At 36.7% G+C, this 20,006-nt stretch overlaps 4 protein-coding genes and 1 long non-coding RNA gene across 6 annotated transcripts; 3 read left to right on the forward strand and 2 right to left on the reverse strand.

Moving 5' to 3' along the window:
• Positions 1-65: 65 nt before the first annotated feature.
• Positions 66-1,897, reverse strand: LOC110770436 (uncharacterized). The gene is made up of 3 exons (XR_002528745.2): positions 1,659-1,897; positions 854-944; positions 66-411 (listed from the first exon to the last, which is right to left on the reverse strand). It is a non-coding gene; the product is annotated as an uncharacterized LOC110770436 (long non-coding RNA).
• Positions 1,898-2,746: 849 nt separating this feature from the next.
• On the forward strand, positions 2,747-4,214 carry NFD3 (Ribosomal L18p/L5e family protein). Of its 2 annotated transcripts, none has more exons than XM_021974579.2 (3): positions 2,747-2,905; positions 3,012-3,147; positions 3,468-4,214. In XM_021974579.2, the coding sequence occupies exons 2-3, from the start codon at positions 3,039-3,041 to the stop codon at positions 3,986-3,988; spliced, it is 630 nt and encodes a 209-aa protein (XP_021830271.1). In that variant the 5' UTR covers positions 2,747-2,905; positions 3,012-3,038; the 3' UTR covers positions 3,989-4,214. The 2 variants fall into 2 exon arrangements, with proteins under 2 accessions (XP_021830271.1, XP_088102467.1); XM_088246341.1 differs by having other exon boundaries at positions 2,767-2,905; positions 3,024-3,147.
• A 770-nt stretch (positions 4,215-4,984) lies between these two features.
• Positions 4,985-7,784, forward strand: LOC110748575 (UPF0481 protein At3g47200-like). Its single transcript, XM_088246343.1, has 2 exons — positions 4,985-6,516; positions 6,771-7,784. Exons 1-2 carry the CDS (start codon positions 6,094-6,096, stop codon positions 7,782-7,784), a joined length of 1,437 nt encoding a protein of 478 aa, XP_088102469.1. The 5' UTR covers positions 4,985-6,093.
• Positions 7,785-10,573: 2,789 nt separating this feature from the next.
• On the forward strand, positions 10,574-12,266 carry LOC110770430 (UPF0481 protein At3g47200-like). Its single transcript, XM_021974571.2, has one exon. The coding sequence runs from the start codon at positions 10,629-10,631 to the stop codon at positions 12,021-12,023; it is 1,395 nt and encodes a 464-aa protein (XP_021830263.1). The 5' UTR covers positions 10,574-10,628; the 3' UTR covers positions 12,024-12,266.
• A 4,858-nt stretch (positions 12,267-17,124) lies between these two features.
• LOC110770440 (bidirectional sugar transporter SWEET5-like) lies at positions 17,125-18,500 on the reverse strand. Its single transcript, XM_021974582.2, has 6 exons — positions 18,458-18,500; positions 18,256-18,292; positions 17,934-18,150; positions 17,679-17,840; positions 17,362-17,481; positions 17,125-17,253 (listed from the first exon to the last, which is right to left on the reverse strand). The coding sequence occupies exons 1-6, from the start codon at positions 18,498-18,500 to the stop codon at positions 17,125-17,127; spliced, it is 708 nt and encodes a 235-aa protein (XP_021830274.1).
• Between the last annotated feature and the right edge of the window lie 1,506 nt (positions 18,501-20,006).

Here is a 20,006-nt window from a genome sequence, read left to right on the forward strand (position 1 = left end):
AAAAGGGAAAAAAGAAAAGAATGGAAGTCACTGAATAGGATTGTGAAAGTATTCATGCATCTGAGTTCCCAAGTTCGATTACTCGTTTTCCTAATATCGCTTGTATCCAAAATAATAATAATAATAATAAATTTGCACACCACATTGGGATCAATAGTCCTACAACATTGTACTGTCATTCCTATTGCATCATAGACAAATATAACTATATAGATATGCATGGTGCATATGTGTTTTGTTGAAGTGGTATTTGGTACTTTACAAATTTGTGTATACTTGAAAACATCAAACACAAAGAACATCTCCTCCTTTAATTTGTACAAAAGGTCATGGTATTATTAGGTAACAAATATAATGGAGGGGTCGCAGCAACACTCATCCAGGAGACAACAGCAACATAATGCTGCAAGGCTGCACAATTAGGCAAAGAACAAATTAATTAGTAACTGTATAAAAATTTTGTTTAAAAATAAAATACCAACAATTTTTTATCAAATAGAAAGTTTATTAGATAAACTTCAACGGTACAATCAAAGACATCAACAAGACATCTAAAATACCAATCCCAAGAGGGCAACAAATTAACATGCTAACAGAAAAACTAACGTGGACACACGCTGCGCTAAAACTATTAGTTCACATCACCACAATTAACCATAAGCTCAAACAAAGCTCACAAACCCAACATAACCAAAACCTTAAAACAACTCATGAGCCTAGACGAACCCTACCACCACCACCTGAAGAAGCGCCACCGTGGCGAACAAATACCATTTAATTTGCTAAAAGTAATAATTAAGGGGAAAAGGAAAGACACTTGGGAAGAGAGTATGGAATAAAGATGAACAATTACCATCCTTCAAGGAAACTTGGTTCTCTTTTTGGTGGTGGAGCAGCAGCATAATATTGAGGAGGAGCCATCACAGGAGGTCCTTGATAAGGCCCTGGTTTAAATTAAAATTAAGTTAATATTCAAATAAAACTAGTAACATTCCTCAAACTACTTCCTAAAATAAAATATAAAAAACTCCTCAAACTACAATCATGCAGATTTTTTTTTTCTTCAAAAAGTTAGGAAGGGAGAGGGGTTTTTTTTTCACCCACACTACCAAGATGTCAAGGGGTTTGAACTTGAGACAACTAGTCTACAAGTCAATGTCTTTTCCACTAGGCTAGATCCCGTTGGCACAATCCTGTAGAATTTAGCTACTAAATACTATTCCCACTAATCACATCAAGATCCCTCATAGTGATTTTGTAATTAAGATCATATGTGTGTATAGAAGTCTAGAGCTAGCATTCCTAGAACCAAAAGAACATACACGTACATTTTTTATTATAGAAAATTAAGCCATAGAGGCACCAAACTAATTACTTATATATATATATAGATGTTTATCAGATTTAAACCTATAATATTCTCTAAATTCTACATAAACACAGGAGAATCATATCACGACGAGCAAGGGAAGAATCATATAATCTTAGCCCTACAGATTAAAGAACAGATTCAGGATTCAAAGACAAAGAAAAAACATGCAAACAATTTTATACAGGTTGAAAACTGTAAAGCATACAAATAAGGAGTAAATATATATATATATATATATATATATATATATATATATATATATATATATATATGTATATGTATATACCTTGAGGTGGATAAGCGTAACCATACTTGGGATCACTCATCTCCAACACAATCCAATAGCTGAAACACCAGAAGAATATGAAATGGGATTTGTGGTTTTAGGTTCTGGCACTCATATATATATGCATGAAAAGAAGATTGGAGAATATAATGTGTGTGAAAGAAAGAAGTCCAGAAACAATTTTAGAGCTGAAAAATTAGACTCTCTCTCTCTCTCTCTCTCTCTCTTATAGACTCAAGTGGAATGATGAAGAGGGAACAATAACTTTTCCTCTTGTTTGCAACTTTCATATCTTTGCATGATTCCTTGAGAGATGGGGTTAGTTTAAAGCTTATGTGTTAAGCTCACAATAAGAATATTATGGAAAGTTATTTGATAGTTGGTGATGCCTATATTTGGTGCATATGTAGAAGCTTCCACACTACTTTTGTGTTGCTCCATATATTCTATTCCCTTCACATTGTAAAGTAACAAATTGATATTATATAGGTTAATAAGACTCTACAAAGTAGTTAATGTTATGTACATGTTGAGCATGTACAATAATAAGACGCTTTAGAGCCTTGTATTTTTTTCTACTAAGGAGGACTCAAAAAGAGGATTAAAAAGTTGGGTTTGTCATGAAAAAAAAAAAACATTAACCCTTGAGGTTGTTCAAATTTGGGATGTTGGCATCGAAAAAACTTCGAAATGAACATTTCATATTAAAGAGCAACATTGATATGAGACGCTTAAAGCTGCACAACAATGGATATCAGTAATGAGTTTACTAATTTTGTGTGAGTCCCATCTTTACTATTCATTTTTGAAATTTTAGTAAATATTGGAGTAAGGTGGAATGGGAATCACTCCCACACACTACACAAATCCGGACTTTCAAACTAAAATATAAAACTTGAATCGAGTCTACCACTGATTTTGGTACGATACTCGTAAATACGTATGCAATATGGAAAATATAATTTTGTTGACCGGCGGTATACGGAACCAATACGCGTGGGATACGTCTGTGATTTAGTTTAAAAATATTTGGAAATTATGGTGGTCTTTTTCAAATTTATAAAACATATGGGGCCAAATGTGTAAATTCGAAGACTTGATTTAATCACACACTCCCAGCCTCTAGGCTAGGTTTTTCTTTGTAAAAGAAATGGCTGCACCAACTTAAAGAACCAGAGGTCCAGATCCAGAAGGAATAAGAAAGAAGAAGGAAGAAGAAGAAGAAAGTTCTGCTCCACCTCCACCAGGTCCAGCCTCTTCTTCTCGATTTTGACAAATTTTATTAAAACAATAAAGGAGGAAATTTTCCATTTATTTGTTAAATTCATTGTCCATTTTTGACTGAGATTACAGTATATTGTAAAGAAGTTAAAGTGAGCCATGTATTCGTCTCTCTCTCGGCTGTCTTCGTCTCTGGTTCATCGCCTTGCTAGATGCCAGGGCCAGCTCATTGCTTCGAGGTCTTTCTCTGTCTCTGGAACGCCACCAGGCAAGTTCTTCTTCCTGCCCTTTCAATTTGGCCAATATTTCTGTCGTACTTTTGGATACTGAACTTTCTGGTTTTATTGGTTCTTGAGTTTGTTCTATGTTAAATGAGTTTCTTTTAACATCTTTGCAATTGGGTTCAAATCAATTTGCAATTTTTCTAATGTTTTGAGTGTTTTTGAATTGCATTTTGAAAACTGTGATGTGACTTCTGAAATTAGTTTGATAAAATATATGGTGGTAAATCAAGAAGCTTTGCTGGGAAACTAATCTTTAATTGTGTCACTTTCTTGCAAATGATTGATAATATATTGGACTTTACAGGTCCAATAGATAATTTTCAACAAGGTTTCAATTCTTTTGGGAATGTTGAAAGGAATTCCAGGTCTATGAACTTTGTGAGGGGGATTCTAGAGGAGGATGGAAAGGACAACTTTGGTTTTTCTCAGTTTCCTCGATATAATATGGAGCAAAATGCTGATATTGTCCATCTAAAGCTGATGAAAAACAATACCTTTGTTACTGTGACGGACTCAAAGGGGAACAAGAAACTTGGGGCCTCAGCCGGGTCGTTACCAGGAATGAAAGGAGGACCAAAATTGTCTAAGTACGCTGCTGAAGCAACTGCAGAACACGTTGGACGGATGGCTAGAAATTTCGGGTTAAAATCAGTTGTAGTGAAGGTGAAAGGGTTTACTTATTTTAAGAAGAAAAGGCAAGCCATTGTGAGCTGGAAAGAGGGCTTTACCAATTCCAAAGTGGGTTTGAATCCGGTTGTATATATTGAAGATACAACCCGAAAGCCCCATAATGGCTGTCGCCTCCCAAAGAAACGTCGCGTGTAAACACAGTGCACTGTAGGCCTAATGAGTATTATCTTCTACTTGGCTAGAGTATCTTGTCCAATAATGAGATGTAGAGTCCAAACTCAGCGGTGGTAGAACTTTTCAAAGAAGAGTGCGTTTTTTCTTTTAATCCCTTTAATTTCAATGCCGTTGTGATGCTACTGTGGTCTATTTGAAGATGGTTGTTTCTTATGAGAATATATTTGCTTAGAAATTTCTCTTACAATATTAGTCTGGAAAATTTGTGCTTTTTCTTAGCAGTGTTCAGCTGTAGTGATAATGGTTGGAATTGACTGTACATTGACTTCAATTCATGTAATCTTTTATGAAATAGAACCCTACAGATTGTTTGAAGTAATTACAGGTAACTAGGGGCATCATGCACCCGACCTAAGCAGCCTCTATGTCATGAAGACTGTTGGTAATACAGAGCAATTTAGAAATAGCATTACAGAAACACAAGTGATAGTAGGTGTCACAGAAGAACTAAGATTATATTTAAGCTTTTGTTTCGATCTCGTGACATTTGCCAAGTTATTTCCTGAATTGTGAACTGTAAATTTGCGAATGGTGAGCCATCTTCTGCCGTTTTCCATCCCTCTTCTGCTTCTATTTTTTTTTCTCCAGCGTAGGGCACGCCTGAATAGAGAGATGGCTGCACTGTACTGATATTTTGCAGTCCTGGAGGTGAAGTCAAACTAGGACAGTCGGAGATGGCCAACGATCTAAGCGAAGGACAATTCTTATATTTTAAGGAAAATTCCTCAAATCTGGGTAGCTACGAATTTCCAAAGTTTGGAGTGTGATAATGGTCGAATAGTTTGCCATGAACTAATCTTTAGAAGGATTCCAAGCCTCTACATTTAAGCCCCATTTGGTTCATGGGAAAGGAGGCTTGGGGATGAGAAATCAATTGATTTCCTATGTTTGGTAAGTCCAGGCATGGGAAATAGTTGCCTGGCACATGGAAAAGTCGGGGGGGGGGGGGGGGGGGGGGGGGAGTGAGCCCTCCTCCCCAACTTGGGTTTTGTTTTACCTCCTCATGGGAAAGTTTGGGAAAATGAGCCAACATTCAATGTACATTTTTCATGATCATTTTGTCTCCATTAACAATTTAGAATTATAATATATCATTAACTGCACTCTTTTTTTATTTGATTTAATATGAGTATAATTGAAAAATTATACAAATTTTGTTTTCCATTCCTACTCAAAACAAACACGGGAAATGAAATAAAGTGAAATCTCCCGGTTACTTTCCCGGCATCACCAAATGTGGGAAAAGAATCGTCCATTTCCCATCTTTCAGGAAATGACATGGGAAGTGATTTCCTCTTAAATCCGTTATGTGAACCAAATCCCTTATGTGAACCAAACAGGTGGTATCCGTGCATTTATCCACATTTTGTAAAATCTAAGCCACTTAAATAATCTAACAACTTTAGCGTATTAATCAATATTTAAGTTAAGTGTTTCTTTTTCCAAACTGATGTTAACGTAGTTAACATGCTTGGAATTTTTTTTTTCTTTATCTGATGAAAAGATATCATCATTTGCAGAGTACTGAGTACTCTTCACAAACACCACTGCTTCCACTGTTTTCTTCACTGCTTGTTCCTCCAGCATCTTCGTCCATTCTTGAAGATGCTTCACGTACTTCACAAATCAATCTGCACACCTTTGAACTTCAAAAATTCACAAACATCTTAAACACCAAGAAACACTAAAATTCACAACACAATCAGAGAAAGCAAAAGAGCAAGCTTTTCTCAACTAAGAATATTTATGCCAAGGCAATAAGACATTTTATTTTCTCTGTTGGAGATAAAAAGCTTCTTCGGACAACAATGCTAAACTATCAATATTAATATCGTGCCACTGTCATATACATCTAAACATCAATCAACCATCTCTCTTCCAAATTAAGCTTCTATTTTCTTTTCTTGAAGCTTAACTCAAGTAATGAATTTTTGTGGCCTGTTATACTAACTATATATAGATATGCATGTTAAAACTAGAATCACCATCAATAACCACAGATCATTCAGTCCAAACCCCACTCCCAAAAAAAAGAATAGCCACATATCTTCACACTTTGAAATTAAATGGCCCAAAAAGATGAAAACGTGAGGCAAGTTACCAAAAGAGGAGGTGGACAAGGAAGCAGAGGAGACCAAGACCAACCTGCAGAAATTGAGCAAACTTCAAAGGTGAGTACTACAATCCATGTGGAGACAATTCCCAGGGAGGAGAGACTCGAAAAATTCAGGGAAGCAGAAGCAGCACCAATTCAGGCTGAAAAGGTGAAACCAAAGATCCAAAGGGTTCCATTCATGCTCCGACAAGACACAAAATTCGAAAAGTACTACGAGCCAAGGGTAGCAGCAGTCGGTCCTTTCCACCATGCTCGTAAGCCAACATACAAGCATGCAGAGAAAATCAAGCTTAAATTAGCTGCCAACTTTGTCAAAGACAGCAAGCAGAATGATGCAGATCTGCTCAAGAAGGTTGAGGACAATATCAACTTTGTAGACTGAAATATGTAGTTTTCATTTTTTAATGCAATGTTTACAATCCGAGGTACTCTTTTTCCTTCGTTTGGGGTTTTGTCCCATTGGGTTTTCCCCAAATAAGGTTTTAATGAGGCCCCAAAGGGTTCTTCCTTATCTTTTGTAAATTCTTATAATTTTAATAAAATTAATTAGTTGATAATTTTTTTTTTTGTTTAATTTGTATAAAGGGGCACACTTGAGAAAATTTGCCCTGGGCTTAGAAAACCCAGGACCGGCTCTGTGCACTAAGGAAGTACTATGATAAGGAAGCAACAAAGGACTATGGCGACCTCGCGTGGATGTTGTTCGTTGATGGGTGCGCCACACTGGAATTCATATACAAATATAATCAATTAGAAGATTTTCGGATCAAGAGAGACCAGGTGGCCTTTGTAGAACATGACATGTTCTTGCTGGAGAACCAACTTCCTTATCAACTCCTCCAACTGTTGATGAGCTCGAGCCAAATACAGGAGGAATTGAAGAAATCAATCGATGACGTTGTTTGGAGAAACAGCCCTGCAGCAGCACATCAGAACCGACAAAAACAGAGGTCACAACCAGGACAAGACGTAGCAATACCCATGGAAGCAGAGCCAACTCATCTGCTTGAGCTTCTTCGGACAACAATGCTAGGACGACCTTCACCTAACAACAAAGATACTAAACGTTCCCACTCTTTTCGCAACGTGCAAGAGCTTCGGGCAACTGGGATCCATTTTAGTCCTAGTGATGGCAACTCATTGAGTAGCATATATTTTAATTCTTCTGATCTATTCCGGGGAATCCTTCATCTTCCTCAAATAAAAGTAGACGACTCGACCAGACCCAAGTTCATGAACTTGATAGCCTACGAAATGTGGCCTGATTTCCACAATGATTTCGGGGTCACCTCTTACATATGCTTGCTCGATTCGCTCATCGATCATCCCGATGATGTAAAGTATCTGAGGAAAAAGCGGATACTTCGAAACTTGCTTGGCATTGGCAATGACGAGGAGGTGGCTCAGCTCTTCAATGAGATAGGCACTGACTTGGTGCCTAACAATGACATTTACTCCTCTGTTAAAGACAAAATAGAAGATCACTACGATAACTGGGGTAACAGAGTGATGGCTCAATTCTTTCACGAGCATTTCAGCAGCCCCTGGTGTGGTATTGCTTTCCTTGGTGCTCTCCTAGGGGTTGTGTCGAGCATCGTCCAGACTGTTAACTCAGTCCTCAGTTATCATAATAATAAATAGGATTCTCTATAAGCAGAGATTCACAACCCCAATCCTCCACACCCTCTCCCTGCAATAAGAGATGAGCTATAGGCATTGAAAATGCCTGGGCTTACACTCATTTCTGTTTTCTGGTTTGCTCCAATAACTGTACGCAAGAGTGTGACTAAATAAATCAAGTTGAGCATGTAATGGTTTATCTGTTTTCTTAACGTGGTTGAAGTTTTTCTCATGAGCATAACGTATTTGGTATCTTCCACTTGTTCCGAACTGATTCCTGTGGCTGAATTCAACTTTTCTCATGAGCATATCCAGAAAATAGGCTAAATGTGCCATGTCATTGGGCCAAACTGAGTCAGCAGGGCGAAGAGGCAGAATGTTGGGCCAAATGTGGCCTGACTCCTGGGTGGGCTGTAATTGTTTTTTTTCAAAAGCCAGCAATTGCTTCAACTAAGAGCCTTGAACTTAAAAAATTCAGACATCTTAAACACCAAGAAACACTAAAATTCACAACACAATCAGCGAGAGCAAACGAGCAAGCTTTTCTCAATTATAAAATAGAATTAGTTAATTCAATTTGAAGATCAACTACGAACATAAATAACTCAACAACCCAAGAGTGTTATTGCATCTCCAAAGGACTGAAGCCTTTATCTATAGCGAGGAGTAACTAGGAAAAAAAAAAACCTCAAGCAGGTTAACTTTAACTTTAACATCAGTTCTGGGAAAAAAAATATAAAACATAAAACATAAAATTGATGATGTGCCATATGTTAAGTGGTTAGATTATTTGAGTGGCTTAAATTTCACGAAATACGGGTAAATGCATGAATCCTAAATGTAGAGGCTCGGGATCCCCTTTAAAGAAGTTAGAGAGCTTTTGAAACAAAAGCTTTCTTGATATGGACACCATACTCGGAAAATGTAGAGGCTCGAGATCCCCTAATTGCAACCAGCCCTTTTCAAATACTCAAATTCCCCCCCTCTCTCTCATCACAAAATCGACTTTGTTTCTCTCATTACTATACCATTGAATGCATCTGATGGCTCAATTTTAATATCCGCTTTTAAGAAAATCCAGTCATCATGATGTGAGAAAAACTGTATATACATTAACATGATGTGAGTTAGGCCAGTTAGCAAAGGTAGTGAGCCGACACAAGTTCAAACCATCATTCCTATAAATTAGTAGTTTAGACTATCATTTATATAATATGAGTGCTGCTAAACGAACCCTAAAATTAACTGAGTACACCCTAATGTTTAAATTAAAATGTAAAATTAACTAAGTACACCCTATTTAACTACCAAAAATACCCATGGTACACCCTCTTTAATTTTTAATCTTTTAAAGTATTTAAAATAAACAAATAAAGTAAAATAATAATAAAAAAAATATTTTAACAAAACTCTCTCTCTCTCTCTCTCTCTCTCTCTCTCTCTCTCTCTCTTGCTTCTTCTTGTTCTTGTTCTTTTATCTCTTTCCTGTGCGACCACCACCACCTGGTTTGTGTTATTGATTGTTTAAGTTTTATGCATACAAAATCAACTGGGATCAATACACTTCTCCTGGATTCCGAGTTGTATGTTAAAAATTAAGTCAATTTGTTTGAAGGCATGAGTTCAAAAGCTCAAGCAGTAAAATAAAGATTTTAATTCTTAATTAAATATATTGTCTTCAATCTTTCGAGAGAGGTGTGGGTTTTCAATCTAATTTAGGGAGATTTGGGAATTTGGGGACAGCATATCTCAACTCGTCTCAAAGTGGAGTGGGTCGAGAAGGAGAGAGAGCTTTTTTTCTCTTTTTAAAATTTTATTTTATTTTTTGGTTTTAAATACTTTAAAAGATTAAAATTAAAGAGTTGACCATAGTTATAACAATGAACATGCTTCAAGTTTTAAGGATGGTGTACATATTGGGGTATACAATTCAATATATCCTTTTTAGTCATTTTATATTAGGGTAAATTAGTAATTCAATAAATAATTTGATAGTAGGGTGTACTTAGTTAATTTTAGCGTTCATTTAGCAGCACTCATATATATATATAAAATTTCTATTGTTGCCCAGATACCCTAATTTCTATAATTTGGTTTTGATATTTTACAGTGCATGTCATGAGCACATTACAGTACTTTTGTCTAGTACGAAATCTAAAAAGTGTGGGCATATTAAAGGAGGAAATGACGAAAATAAGTGGATTCCAAATAACTCAGTGCATATATATAGTCATTTGAAATTCATTCCAAATGTTCAAGCTAATGTTTTCTAGTGCATTTTAGAAAATTCAACTTTGTTCTCAAATCCTAATCCTCTCTTTAAATACCTCGATCCAAACAGAGCCTTATTGAATTACGTGACTCACGTTCTTGATGATTTTATATGAAAATTTATCTTCAAGAACTAATAAAGCCATCACATTGATTCTTATCGTACGAAGGACACTAGCCTTTAAATTCTTTTTAGTGTAAGAAACAATCCCAACTAGGCAATCATACTTTTTATTTTCTCTCTGTTGGAGATAAAAAGCTTCTTCCTCATATGATTGGTGTACTTACTAATAAAATATGGGTATATACCAATCTTCCGATTCATATAAAGTCATCAAGTGTACTTGTTCTTTCACTATCAAAATTAATATTGTGTGACCGACCCACTGTCATATACATCTAAACATAAAATAATCTATCTTCCAAATTAAGCTTCTATTTTCTTTTCTTGAAGCTCAAGTAACGAATTTTTGTGGCCTGTTGTACTAACTATATACAGATATGCATGCAAAAACAAGAATCACCACAGATCATTCAATCCAAATCCCCCTCCCAAAAAAAGAATAGCCACATATCTTCACACTTTGAAATTAAATGGCCCAGAAAGATGAAAATGTGAGGCAAGTTACCAAAAGAGGAGGTGGAGAAGGAAGCAGAGGAGACCAAGACCAACCTGCAGAAATTGAGGTGAGTATTACAATCCATGAGGAGGCAAGTCCCAGGGAGGAGAGACTCAAAAAATTAAGGGAAGAAGCACCACCAATTCAGGCTCAAAAGGTGAAACCAAAGATCCAAAGGGTTCCCTTCATGCTCCGACAAGACACAAAATTCGACAAGTACTACGAGCCAAGGGTAGCAGCACTCGGTCCTCTCCACCATGCTCGTAAGCCACAGTACGAGCATGCAGAGAAAGTCAAGCTTAAATTAGCTGCAAACTTTGTCAAAGACAGTAAGCAGAATGATGCAGATCTGCTCAAGAAGGTTGAGGACAATATCAATGAACTAAGGAAGTGCTATGACGAGGAAGCAACAAAGGACTATGAAGACGAATTCCTTGCGTGGATGTTGTTCGTTGATGGGTGCTCCACACTGGAATTCATATACAAATATGATAAATTAGAAGATTTTCAGATCAAAAGAGACCAGGTGGCCTTTGTAGAACAGGACATGTTCTTGCTGGAGAACCAACTTCCTTATCAACTCCTCGAGCTGTTGATGAGCTCGAGCCAAATACATAAGGAATTGAAGAAATCAATCGATGAGTTTGTTGGGAGAAACAGCCCTGCAGCAGCACCAGCACGGTCACAGCCAGGAAAAGACGTAGAAGCAGAGCCAACTCATCTGCTCGAGCTTCTTCGGACAACAATGCTAGGACGACCTTCACCTAACAACGAAAGTGAGAAAATAGAAGGTACTCAACGTTCCCACTCTTTTCGCAACGTGCAAGAGCTTCAGGCAACTGGGATCCATTTTAGAACTAGTGAGGGCAACTCATTGAGGAGCATATATTTTAAGTCTGTTCATCTATTCCGTGGAATCCTTCGTCTTCCTCAAATAAAAGTCGACGACTCGACCAGACCCAAGTTTATGAACTTAATAGCCTACGAAATGTGTCCCGATTTCCACAATGATTTCGGGGTCACCTCTTACATATGCTTCCTCGATTCGCTCATTGATCATCCTGATGATGTAAAGCATCTGAGGAAAAAGCTGATACTTCGAAACTTCCTTGGGAATGACGAGGAGGTGGCTCAGGTCTTCAATGAGATAGGCACTGACTTGGTGCCTAACAATGACATTTACTCCTCTGTTAAAGACCAAATAGAAGTTCACTACGATAACTGGGGTAACAGAGTGATGGCTCAATTCTTTCACGAGCATTTCAGCAGCCCCTGGACTGGTATTGCTTTCCTTGCTGCTCTCCTCGCGGTTGGGTCGAGCATCGTTCAGACTGTTTACTCAGTCCTCAGTTATCATAATAATAAATAGGATTCTCTATAAGCAGAGATTCACAACTCCAATCCTCCACACCCTCTCCCTGCAATAAGAGATGAGCTATAGGCACTGAAAATGCCTGGGCTTACACTCATTTCTGTTTTCTGGTTTGCTCCAATAACTGTACGCAAGAGTGTGACTAAATAAATCAAGTTGAACATGTGGACAAAGGTATTTGTAGGTTCTTATTTAATAAATAATGTAATTCTGTATGTTGCCTATTCATTTTATGAGTTGCTGCAGATTTACTTGCACCTTACTCCGTGTAAGCAACTCTTAAAATTTCTGAAATCTTAATTTCACGAAAAGAGATTATTACAAGTCTCTAAGGATTATTCTTTCTAGAGAGATGCAAATGGTTTTTGGGTGCCCTCTCACATTTCTCTGGATATATTCTTGACAATTTCCTTTCCCTGCAAAGAGAGCCTTGAGAATTGGCTGATGAACCAAATCTGGAAGCTTGAGGATCAAGGGATTCAAGCGAAGGAAGTTGAGGTTCCACTCCAAAACCAATTGGCCATGGAGGGAGTAGCCCAACTCCTTATAAGTCATTGCTAGGTTTCTCAACTTTCCAATGTAGGACTCTTTACCTTCACATTCTCACATGCCCCCGAACGTGTGGCGAATTTTCAAGCCTAACACATGGACAACTCATATTGGGTGACATGGAGCACGTGTGGCCGTTGGGCTTTCACAAGTGGGCTAACTCGGTCTGATACCATACTAAAATATGAATATGGTTTGAATACTTTAGGTTAAGTTTTATTCTTCTCTATAAGGAGTTATAAATAAGAGTTTACATCAGTGCTTTACAAGGAAATAGATACAATAATAAATTAGGATAGTATCTCCTAATTATACAATGATTTGTCAATTATATAAAATAGGAAAGTAAATCCTTTAATTAATCAAAGAAATAAATCTCCTGCCAATGGGTTCCCACCACAGTGGTGGTGGATTCCCCCTTCCCCCCATGGCACCCAGGATCGAACCCCAGTGGGGTTTCTTTCCTCCAATGTAACCAAAAAAAAAAGAAATAAATCTCCTTGATTAATTAGGAGACTCACATCAACATCATGAACTACTTTCCCACATCCAGAATCACTATCATGTCCAGGCGATGATGATGGTGTGTTGAATGAAGATATTTGATATCTTCCACTTGGGGGCGGATCTAGCCCTTTTTCGACTAGGCGACCGCCCGGCCGGGAATTTTCAGAAGAAACAAATAGGTATATATGTACTTAACATATATGAAAGAAAATTTGCTAATAATATCACTAATGCGGCGATAATTGAAGAATTTAAGACTTCTAAGCTTCTCGTATGGTAAAATTTTAGATTTAAATAGTGTTGTTTTGTATTGCATTGCATTTACCTGTGGTTTTGGTTTTTGTTAAGCTTTTATTTATGTATATAGATACATTAGTAAGTAATTTTCACCCAACTGACTCTCAAATCCTGGATCCACCACTTGTTCCGAACTGGTTCCTATGGCTAAATTCAACTTGAGGACTTGTTAGGCCATCTCCAGCAGTGGGTTAAATATGCCATGTCATTGGGCCAGACCAAGTCAGGAGGCTGAAGAGGCCGAATGGTGGGCCAAATGTAGCCTGATTCTTGGGTGGGCTATATTTTTTTTCAAAGGCCAACAACAACTTCTTTTTTTCTTTGGACAAAACCTGTAGCGGCTCCTTGCAAAGTCCAACGTCTCTATCTGGCTGCCGTTAAATATATATATATATTCAAAAATCCTAATTATTGGTTTTTTTTATAAAAAAAAAACTCTAAAAAATTCATAATTTTTTTCTATAAATACCAACTTCATTTTTACATAATTTCCCACGTTCTTTTCATCCTTTTTTGGTGAAAACCAAGGTATCCCCCGCTCGATTGCGGGGACTAACCCTCGAGGTACTGTCGGGCGCAAAGCGGGGACCTCTCCCAACAAAGTCTGCTCTATTCGCAAGCGCCTGGGATCGAACCCAGGACCTCTTGTTTAAAGGATCCAAGCCCCTTCCACTTGGACCAACTCCTGTCCACGTTCTTTTCATCCTTCATTTATATACTATCCTTACTCTTTTCATCCTTCTACATAAATTTCCACAATTTTTTCATCCTTTACATATTAAAAAGAATTCCCCCTAATTGTTAGGGAAAAAAATGGCCGGCACTTCATAGAAAGGCACAAATTGGACTTGAAAGGAAGATGAAGCTCTTTGCAAGGCTTTCTTTAAAGTCACCGAAGATAATGTACACGGTACTAGCCAAACCTCGGAGGGTTTTTGGACTCGTGTTTCTTACAAATATTACGAGCTTTACGAAGGCACCATTGAAGTGACCCCGAGAAACCACGAAAGTTGTGGAAGTTGGTGGAAGAAGCACATCTATTCGAGCTTGAACAAATGGAATCAAGCATTGAAAAAAGATGAGAGTAGGAGACATGTTTTAGTTACTGTTTTTCGATCAATGTCTATTTGTTACAAATTCAAAGAAAAAGCCACAAAACACCATACGTCAATTGGCGTCTCCTCTCCTCCGGGCATCATCTTCTTCATGCTCCTCCATCAGTAGGCATCTCCGCTCCTCTGATTGGTCTTCCAATTCAAAATTAGAAGAGGAACCCCAGTTGGAATCCATTGCAAAATTGAATTGGAATGACAAATTACACAAAATGAAAGAGAGAAATTGGAGAGGAATCATATGGATGCCTCCAAATTGCATAGTATTGATGCCTTGTCCAAATGGATGTTGCCAAATCTTAGTATATTTTCAGTTCCAGCCGCCCTTTCTAGATAGACTTGACGATGACCTTGAGTATTTGTATTTGATTGTTCTCAAATTGATTTGAGCGAATCACATAAACACACGTGTTTTTAGTGTGATTATAATTATGTTGTACAATTTTACTATTGTTGATCTAATTTTAGACATCGACTGCTCTCTTATTGCATGACAAAGATAATTATTGACACTCCAAACTTGTTTTACTTGATGTAAAGACGGCAATTTTGTTAAAGCGATCGAATAGGAAACTTATTTTAAAGAATTGCTTATTATTTTTTGTTGTGCTGTGTCGATGAATTATTGGAGATATAAATGAGTAAGTGTTTTAAAAGTCCTAGATTTAACAAAAGCAAATCTGATGCGACATGATGTTACCTTGCCTTCTTAGTTTACGTTAGGCTCAGGATGTGCTGTCAATGTAATCTTCAATATTTAACGTATTAGGACTCCATGCATTACCATATATTGTACATGTATTCTGAGAATGAAATCAAGAAAAACACATTTCTCTGGACATGGCCTTTCTTTTGACTTCTTCAACTGGAAAATACCAACTCAGTGCCTGTTTGGTATTACTTATTTGGAGTCATAAGTGATTATTTTGACATTTTTGAAACCCCAAATCGTTTGGTAAAAGGTTTAAAAATCGCTTTTTGTGGAATAATTGATCCAAATGAACTGGAGACAAAAGAGAAGCACAATGAATCGGAAAAAAAAAAAAAATTATTTCTCATGACCACGGTTGAAAATTCTAATTCCTTGAAAGATACTACTCAAAATTTGAAAATTTACTTGGTTGTAAAAAAAAAAAAGAATAAATCTCAAAAATTGAAGCAACTCTTTTACGTCTCTAAACATCTGAGAGTTGAACCTCAGATTTTGGTTTTTCAAGCAACATGGAACACGCATTGGAGGAGTGAAATGGCAGGGGTTCGAATCCCCTTTGCATGTATACTTTGTGTTTTTTTTTTCTTCCCTTTTTTTCATTACATTGATATTTTCGATATTATAGCGATATTTTGACAAAATATTGTTGAAGGGTGAGCGAAATTATCGACATCGATATTATCGATATTTATAAGATATGTGTATGAATACGTTGCGAAATATCCATGACCCGAAAAAACAATAATATCATCGATATTTTGTCGATATTATCGATATTTTAGACTACGGTTAGTAGGCAATAGACAAGGAAGCTCAGTAGAGCTGACTTCAGGTGATTTCAACAATAAGGTTCAAAGATGTGTTCCTTGGAGTGCAAGGCTGATGTTATCTTAAGATGACTCCAAATTGCGTAGTATTGATGCTTTGTCCAAATGGAAGTTGCCAAATCTTAGTATATTTTCAGTTGCAGCCGCCCCTTCTAGACAGATAGACTTGACGATGACCTTGAGTATTTGATTGTTCTCAAATTGATTTGAGTGAATCACATAAACATATGTTGATCTAATTTTAGACATTAACCACTCTAATTATGGGCACTTCCAAACTTGTTTTACCTGATGTAAACATGGAAATTTTGCTAAAGTGATAAGATACTTATGCTAAAAAATTGCTTATTAATTTATTGTTGTGCCCTGTCGATGAATTATTGGGGATTTAACAAAGCCAAATCTGATGTGACATGGTTTTAGCAAACCTGTGTTGGGCTTGGCCTAACGTGTTCACCTTGCCTTCTTATTAGTTTACTTTAGGCTCAAGATATGTAATCAATAGATGGCGAGTGTCATATATGGACCACAGATGTGGACTTTCATATTAGCCACAAGATTTATTTGAATCGTAACTTCACTTAAGTAAAAAAATAAGCGATCATGGGGCTAATATGAAGGCCCACATGAAGGGTCCATATATGGCACCCTCACTATAGAATTTCGCGTAAATATCCAATACTTATCATATTAGGACTCTATGAATGAAATCAAGCAAAACACATTTCTCTACACATGGCCTTTCTTTTGACTTCTTCAATCGGAAAATACCAACTCAGTGCCGTTTAGCATTGCTTATTTGGAGCCATAAATGATTATTTTGACATTTTTGAAATCCCAACTCGTTTGGAAAAAGGTTTAAAAATCACTTTTGTGAAATAATTGATCCAAATGAACTGGAGACAAATGAAAAGCACAATGAATCGGGAAAATTAAAAATCTTTCTTATGACCACGGTTGAAAATTATAATTCCCTCAAAATTTGAGAATTCACTTGGCTTTAGTCTGTATAGCTGAAGAAAAATGAATAAATTACAAGAATTGGTTGGACATAAGAAAGTTCAATAATTGAAGCAAGAACCTCTTTCACGTTTCTAAACATCTGAGAGTTGAACCTCAGATTTTGGTTTTTCATCCTCCTCATCCCAGTTGGTGGTCTTGTAGTAGGTGGCATATAAGATGAGCTGCACCAACCCAGAAATTAATCCCAAACCATTGGGAACCTACCAAAATTTTTCAAAGAAAATGGTTATTCACTCTTCTTTTTGAAAATAAAAATAATTAAATAAACGTGTACGTACTTGAAACAACAAAAATGTATAGAGAATTACCAAAATGTAGGGATCAAATTTGATGAGTGCATAGATGAGCCAGACAATTCCATTGCAGAAGTTAGCAAGAGAGAGGGTAAACGGCATATATTTCACACTTTTTGTCTTGATGACCATTTTCTGCCACCAAAAAAGTAAGATATATAAATCCGTGGTGAATGATTTTCAACCCTTAGATGATGATTCATCCCAAAGTTAAAAATGTGAGTCAAATTATGTGCTTTTTTGTGTGTCCCTCGATTCCGACCAAAACATATTTAAGACATGCAATATCTATGCAACATAATAATATATGGAAATGACTTATTTCTACATACCACGATTGTCAAGGGTGAGGCATACATAATGATGTTGCAGACAATGCACAAGATGCCAATTATCATAGACCGGCCTTTAGTGGTATGGAAAAAGTGCAGGGTGATGAAAACCACAACAGCAAAGAAGATAACTTCAACCAGAAGAGCAATAAGGATCCTTCGCTGCAAAGGAAATAAGGATATATTGTAGTTTTAATAAGGATATATTAGCATTCCATAGCTCATGATATTTCACTTCTTAGTAGTATTACTTACGCGTTTTGCGTTAGAAGAGTATGTTAAGAAGATGGCAATGTAGATGAGTTCGATAACGAATCCACAGCCGTTGATTGTAATGACAAGAACGCTATCAGGATGGACAAAGGGCATGCCATAGAAACACCACATAGCACAGTTGAGCAATGTTGCTACATAAGGATCCGCCTTGAATTCTCCTACTGATTTTTGCTTGATTATTTTCACAAATGTTGGGCTGCAGTATTTTCATAATTCATCACATAACATATAAGATATTCGTAAATGCATAGATTAGAGATCAGAAAAAGATAAAGACAAAGATAAAGGAGCTAGAGCTTACAATGGGGAGGTAAACAAAAAGAAAGAGATGACATTACCTATGAGAAAAAAAGGAACAAGAAAAAACAGTATAGGTAAGATAAATGTGAGTAGAAATAATCCTATATTTCTCACCGGTGTAGTAGTGTCACCAAAATAGTAATGGCAAAGAGGAAGATTGAATATAGAGGAAAATAAACGGAAGCGCTAAACAAATAACTGACCGATAATGCCTACAATGATTCTGATCGTTTCTACATTCACCATTTTTATGTTTAGCGGAGAATCAAAATGCAGCGAATGTTTCCTTGATCGTTACACAAAACGAAAGAGGATTTTTTATATGTCGTAAGAACATAGATGATATGAAGAGTACTTGGGGTTTTGATGAGGTTTACATTGAAAACTTAGAATTATTTAAAGGGCCATTCTGAATTAGAATTTTATTTTTAGCCAATCCACAACAAAATGTGACACATATGGGTGTAAGTGACCTGCCTCAAAGTGTTGTATTGTTAGATCAGGTGGCTGGGCTGGGGAAGTATTATTATTATCTGTTATGTGGTTGTAAAATGCCTAAACTCGCAAAAGATTGTTCACAGAGATGTAAAAGATAGAGAACACATGGTGCAGGACAACACAGCGATTTTGGGTGATGCTCCTGATCTCTTTTGTTATAACAAATATGATTTTGTTTTGAAAAGGCTTGCTATTTTTTCCCACGGAATTTTGTTTCCAATGTTAATATAATTTGTATATTTTTGCTTATATTTTATGGCCCCCAAACTTCAAATCTTTGCTCCGTTGTGCTTTACAAATCGAGTTTGATTCTCCTTTTTGTACATTAAAGTAGTTTAGAATATCACTTTGTCAAAAAGTGTAAACCTACTGATAACTAAGCGATGTAGAAATAACGAAGTATCAATTGAGGATTAAAAAAAAAAAGAAAAAAAAAAAGGATGATAACTAAGCCTTCCGGCCATGGTTATTCGAAAGGCTTTGATTGAGCGAAAAAATGGAGGAAACGAATTCTTTTGATTCAAGAGCACGTGTTAAGTATAACTCGTGCTCTAAATGAAAGCACCAAATGTTTGTGCAAAAATTCTCACGGGAGAATATTCACTTGTGGATTCTTCAACCTTTGATCTTCCTATTCTCTTTCTTCCTCGGTCCCTGTAAAAAAGATTGAAGTAAATAAACCACACCCAGGAGGTGTTAGCCAAAGGCCCTTCGATGCCTAAGTTAGGTCGGTTGAATCTAGGAGAAACAATAGCTAAAAAAGGGTATGGAAATTTTTCTATGGTAAGAACCGGGCGGCCGAAGCCGTGTATAAAAATATGTAGAGAGGAGAGAGATGTGGTCGGCAGCGGTGGTGGCGCTGCGGCTAGGAGGGAGAGAGAGGGAGAGTTTCGGGTGTTTTCTCGGATTTTAAAAGTACCTTGAATGCTTGGTGCTCCCGTGTATTTATAGGGTCCTTGCGTGCTAGGGTTTTGCAAAGAATAAACTCTTATTTGGAAGGAGTTTATTCTTTCCCCAAATTGTAGAGATTGAGGCCACTAGGGATTTGATTGGGATCAAATCTCCTAATTTGATGATGATATTTCCAAATTATTACGATAATATCTTAATTAGTGATATTATCATTTTAAATAAAGATAATATCCATATTTTTGGTGTCAATTATCTTGCCAAATAAATGACTTAATTAATTGACCTATGAGATATTCTTCTTGTCCACGTGGCGTCTCGTGATTGGAGGCCAATATTTGCTCC

This window comes from Prunus avium, chromosome 8, assembly GCF_965620075.1.
Source record: "Prunus avium chromosome 8, drPruAviu1.hap1.1, whole genome shotgun sequence".
NCBI classification, from domain to species: Eukaryota; Viridiplantae; Streptophyta; class Magnoliopsida; order Rosales; family Rosaceae; genus Prunus; species Prunus avium.

Excerpts from the sequence above, each read along its gene's own strand:
- LOC110770440 (XM_021974582.2), bottom strand. The coding sequence starts at position 18,500 with ATGGTGAATGTAGAAACGATCAGAATCATTGTAGGCATTATCG. Across the intron at positions 17,841-17,933 it reads ACTCTTCTAACGCAAAACGC|CGAAGGATCCTTATTGCTCT; the intron begins GTAAGTAATACT and ends TTTCCTTTGCAG. Across the intron at positions 17,482-17,678 it reads CCTCACCCTTGACAATCGTG|AAAATGGTCATCAAGACAAA; the intron begins GTATGTAGAAAT and ends TTTTGGTGGCAG.
- LOC110770430 (XM_021974571.2), top strand. The coding sequence starts at position 10,629 with ATGGCCCAGAAAGATGAAAATGTGAGGCAAGTTACCAAAAGAGGAGGT.
- NFD3 (XM_021974579.2), top strand. The coding sequence starts at position 3,039 with ATGTATTCGTCTCTCTCTCGGCTGTCTTCGTCTCTGGTTCATCGCCTT. Across the intron at positions 3,148-3,467 it reads TGTCTCTGGAACGCCACCAG|GTCCAATAGATAATTTTCAA; the intron begins GCAAGTTCTTCT and ends TGGACTTTACAG.
- LOC110748575 (XM_088246343.1), top strand. The coding sequence starts at position 6,094 with ATGGCCCAAAAAGATGAAAACGTGAGGCAAGTTACCAAAAGAGGAGGT. Across the intron at positions 6,517-6,770 it reads TTGAGGACAATATCAACTTT|GACCGGCTCTGTGCACTAAG; the intron begins GTAGACTGAAAT and ends TAGAAAACCCAG.